The sequence below is a fragment of the Sinocyclocheilus anshuiensis genome, unplaced genomic scaffold, assembly GCF_001515605.1.
Source record: "Sinocyclocheilus anshuiensis isolate Anshui unplaced genomic scaffold, SAMN03320099.WGS_v1.1 scaffold914, whole genome shotgun sequence".
NCBI classification, from domain to species: Eukaryota; Metazoa; Chordata; class Actinopteri; order Cypriniformes; family Cyprinidae; genus Sinocyclocheilus; species Sinocyclocheilus anshuiensis.
The window spans coordinates 4,077,225-4,081,420 of NW_015539870.1; the positions used below are offsets into that span (position 1 = coordinate 4,077,225).

General features: G+C 36.3%; 1 protein-coding gene across 1 annotated transcript in view; it reads right to left on the reverse strand.

Annotated features, from left to right (window-relative positions):
- Positions 1 to 3,778, reverse strand: part of LOC107685173 (proline-serine-threonine phosphatase-interacting protein 2-like) — a 9,144-nt gene extending 5,366 nt beyond the window's left edge. The window contains exons 1-6 of the mRNA XM_016481686.1: positions 3,695 to 3,778; positions 3,496 to 3,596; positions 2,159 to 2,233; positions 1,348 to 1,382; positions 1,161 to 1,267; positions 352 to 460 (exon numbers count right to left, since the gene is read on the reverse strand). Coding sequence (XP_016337172.1) covers positions 352 to 460; positions 1,161 to 1,267; positions 1,348 to 1,382; positions 2,159 to 2,233; positions 3,496 to 3,596; positions 3,695 to 3,778 — 511 coding nt within the window. The remainder of the gene's footprint in view (positions 1 to 351; positions 461 to 1,160; positions 1,268 to 1,347; positions 1,383 to 2,158; positions 2,234 to 3,495; positions 3,597 to 3,694) is intronic.
- Positions 3,779 to 4,196: the final 418 nt, after the last annotated feature.

A 4,196-nucleotide genomic window follows, 5' to 3' on the forward strand; every position in this document is an offset into this window, starting at 1 on the left:
GACTTTAGTTTTTGCAACTTTACAGATCTTCTTTATGCACCAAGAGCTTGTAACACTTCAAAGAGAAAGGAAAAATGTAACCCCTTTAAAACTCAAGGGAGACAGTTTATTTATCAACCTGAAATCACCACTTTTAAGAATGCTTTATTTAAGCTTGAATGAGAAGCTGTCTTTTTAATGAACAATGCCATTCAGCACAGATTACTTCCCATTTTGTACAGCTAAAATCAGGTGCACTTATTCACTTCCCTCCTGCCACTGAATCAGAACATATACTTCCCATAAAGGAAATAAGGTACCATAGAAAAGTGGGCAGCTAAACCACCTATTATAGCAACAGCACTGATACACAACAATATACAAACTGATGACACTTTGCTCTCTCTTTCATACTTGCCTCAGCCGTTTTCTTATATTGAGCGGCCTTCTGCTTATGAAGAGCATCCATATGCTGTTCTACCTGAAAAAAGCATAGCTTTTCAGTTCATTTCTTGTATTCATCATTATGTACTGTAGAAAATGAAATTACTTTCTTTTTTTTTTTTTTACTTTTAATAAGTCATTTGTAGGTTGATGCGTGCTATTTGTTTTGAGAATTCCAACCAGCCATCACAGCAACACAGGCTCAACCAATGGTGTCAGTTTGGGGCGGGGCTATCTGTCTGTATGACCAATAGCAGACAGAGGGGGTTTTGTTCCAAAAACTTACTGAATGTATTGCTAATATTTAATTTTACTACAGCAGATGATTTACCAGTGCAGATATTTTGGATATACTCTTCCCTGTCAGTTATTTTTGATGTCACAGAATAGTTCAAAAAGTGAAGTGTTTGAGATGGTGCGTGATTTTGTAGTGCCATCAGACATTCAGTGTTGTCATTTCCTTGCAATTGGTCACATTTACACCTCAGATGATTGGGTACAAACACAACTGTGTCCAGAACTGAACACCCATGAGCAAAGATGGGAGATTTCAAATCACATACTTCCAAGACGTCCTGAATCAGCTGAGCAACTACCATTGAATTGAATGCTAACCAATAACCAGGTATGAAAAGATTGAAAAGTCTTTCCTTTTGGGGACATTGGCAACACAGAAAGACACGCTTCAATTTCAATCAGTAAATAACAAAGTATGAAATGCTGTTTGTATGTCTTACCTTCTTTCGGGCCTCTTTCTGTTTCTCTCTGAAGTCTTCTAATTTTTTTGCTTCCTCCCTCATGGTTTGGGCCAAATGCAGATGGGACAAACTCACACTTTCTGTTTCTAAACACACATTTTAACCATAAAATTGTAAACCACGATAAACTGCCATCATTAATCGTTTGCAGATGGTATTTACTTACGTAATTTGAAAACATCAAGCGATCGTTTCAGGGTGCTAAAAATAGAAAAACAAAAACGTTGATGAGTAACCGATGTCCATTTTGTGCAATAAAACCATTGTAAAATTGCTGACATCAGTCACTGGTATAGGACTCAGTTAAACGTTTTTTTTTTTTTTCCCTCACCCCATAGTAAGAGGAAAAGCACTAACCACAAACCAACTACAAACATGTGACCAACCCAGAGACTGTTTAGGTTTGTACTTTGAAATTATCTCATACAGCATATCAATACCGCATTGTTCAAATGTTATCTTTTTAAAGGGGATCAGTATCCAACCAGAACAACACAATAACATGTCATATTCACTAAAGAACCTTCTTGCTAAAGAAATCAAAGAATTTAACCTCTATAAAGAAGACCACTGCATTAAAAATGTAAGTAATGCTTGCCCAAGTTGTTGAGGGCAGTTATACAGCCTTGCTACACATTTGCTAATGTGTTTTTAGAACACAGTAATTGTGGGTACTTGGTTTATTGTTTACTGGCTCATCTCAAAACTGCCAGCCTACAAGTATCTGATATGGTTTAGGTTCCTCCTTTTATAGTCTGATTGCTTAAAATATTAATAGCACACCTCTCAACTAGAGACCACACGATTTGATGTCCTTAGCACAAATGCTCAGTTTAACACTTAGAGTTATAGGTTTACTGCTAATGAACCCAAAAAATAATAATAATGCACCTTTAAATTCCTTTCAAGAAATAGCAATTTGTAAAATATAACCATAATGTTAACTGTAATAACTGTAATAATACATCGGTACTTACTTCATTTCACTGTGTCCACACACTTTCTTGGACAAACCCAGCAGCTCCTTGGCATATTTTTCTTCTATCGCAGCTCTGAAAATAAGAGTTTTTATATTTTAGATCAGGGCTGTCCAAACTCAGTCCTGGAGGGCCGGTGTCCTGCAGAGTTTAGCTCCAACTTGCCTCAACACACCTGACTGGAAGTTTCTATGCCTAGTAAGAGCTTGATTAGCTGGTTCAGGTGTGTTTAATTAGGGTTGGAGCTAAACTCTGCAGGACACCGGCCCTCCAGGACTGAGTTTGGACAGCCCTGTTTTAGATCAATGTCTTGTACATAATGACATAATGAGTTAATCTGTCAATTTGCATGCCTGAAATGTATTCGTTATTAAATCAAATATTAAACTAATTGTGTAAGGCTTGAATATTGGGATTTTGTTTCACGCTTTCTATATTGAGGAAATATTTCCACACATTTTTGGTGTCTTCTCCATCCCAGCTTAATATGCAGAGGCACCATTCATAGTTTTTGTAACATTTTTCTATAACTCTACAACCCTAACAAGACACTTAATTGTTTGTTTGAGTATCCCTGCCAGTCTGGTAAGATTATAAGATTTTAAGAAATTAGATCATAAATCAACTGTAGTCAGGGCATTCATATTTGTTTAATTGTTTAAGTATTTTAGTAAAAAAAAAACATTATTAAAACATTTTTAATCTTGCATTAATGGGATAGTTCACCCAAAAATGAAAATTCTGTCATTATTTACTCACCCTAAAGTTGTTCCATTCCTGTATGAGTTTCTTTCTTCTGATGAACACAAAAGATGTTATTTAGAAGAATGTTGGAAATCAATCCGTTTCTGGTCCCCATTAACTTCTATAGTATTTTTTTTAACTGTTTGGCTACCAGCATTCTTCAAAATATCTTCCTTTATGTTCAACAGAAGAACGAAACTCATACAGGTTTGGACCAACTTGAGGGTGAGTAAATAAAGACAGAAGTTTAATTTTTGGATAAACTATCCCTTTAAGAAAGTAAAATGGCCCATTTTAATTTCATGTTGACTTTAACTTCCAGTATTTGTTGCTGTAACTCGTTGATTTGAAACAGTGGCACATGGGAAAACTTATAACCGTAAATCATTTTCACATCAATAACAGGAAATCTTGCAACAATGCTCGTCATGGGGCATTATTTCTCTTTTTTTTTTTTAAAGACTTCAGTTACTGTAACTTTCCTTCAGTTATATACGAATGCACTAAGGAGGTTTTACATTAATCTATAGCTGTAAAACCATCAAGAGCTTGAGGTGAAAGTGTCAAACTAGGTGGTGACTCTGACATCTCACCTGGCCTTCATGAAGTCCTCGATTTCTTTGCACGTCCTCTTGCCGTCATTCAAGTGCTGGATGATGCTGTCATATCCAGCTGTGCTGGTGACATCCGTGTTCTGATATCACAATTGAAGAATAAGACAGAAAAAGCAATACACAAAACACAGGAAAATGTTAAAATCACACAGGTTTTTCGTAATCTGAAAGCACAAGCCAGGAATCCACAAAGTGCCACATGCATCACCAATTCCTCATTGTAGCCTTCAGAAACATTGTGGTTTGGACTCTTGACTGTCATTACCCATGAGAGAATGCGTTACCCCCAACACTGAATATAATATAATATAATATAATACTTTTTGTGCAACTTGCTACTCATCCTTCAGTCTACTTGCATAACTGCAAGGTAATGACTTTGGTGACTAAACTAGTAGAGATATGCAAAGTTCTAGATGGCGCAGGCTGATAGCTTCTAACTCAATCTGATATAATCACATCATTATTCACATGGCGCAGACATCGCGGAGCCCAGAGGGTTGTGGCTAGAAGGGATACAGCAAAAACCGGAAGCTAACAATAAATTTAATTTTCTACCTATTAAATTGTATTTTATTAACGTCTACACCTACCCCAATCCTAAACCTACCCCCTACAATAATGCAAACATAGTAATTGTTGTACAGTGTGAGAAAAATTACGCTATATTGATGTGCGCA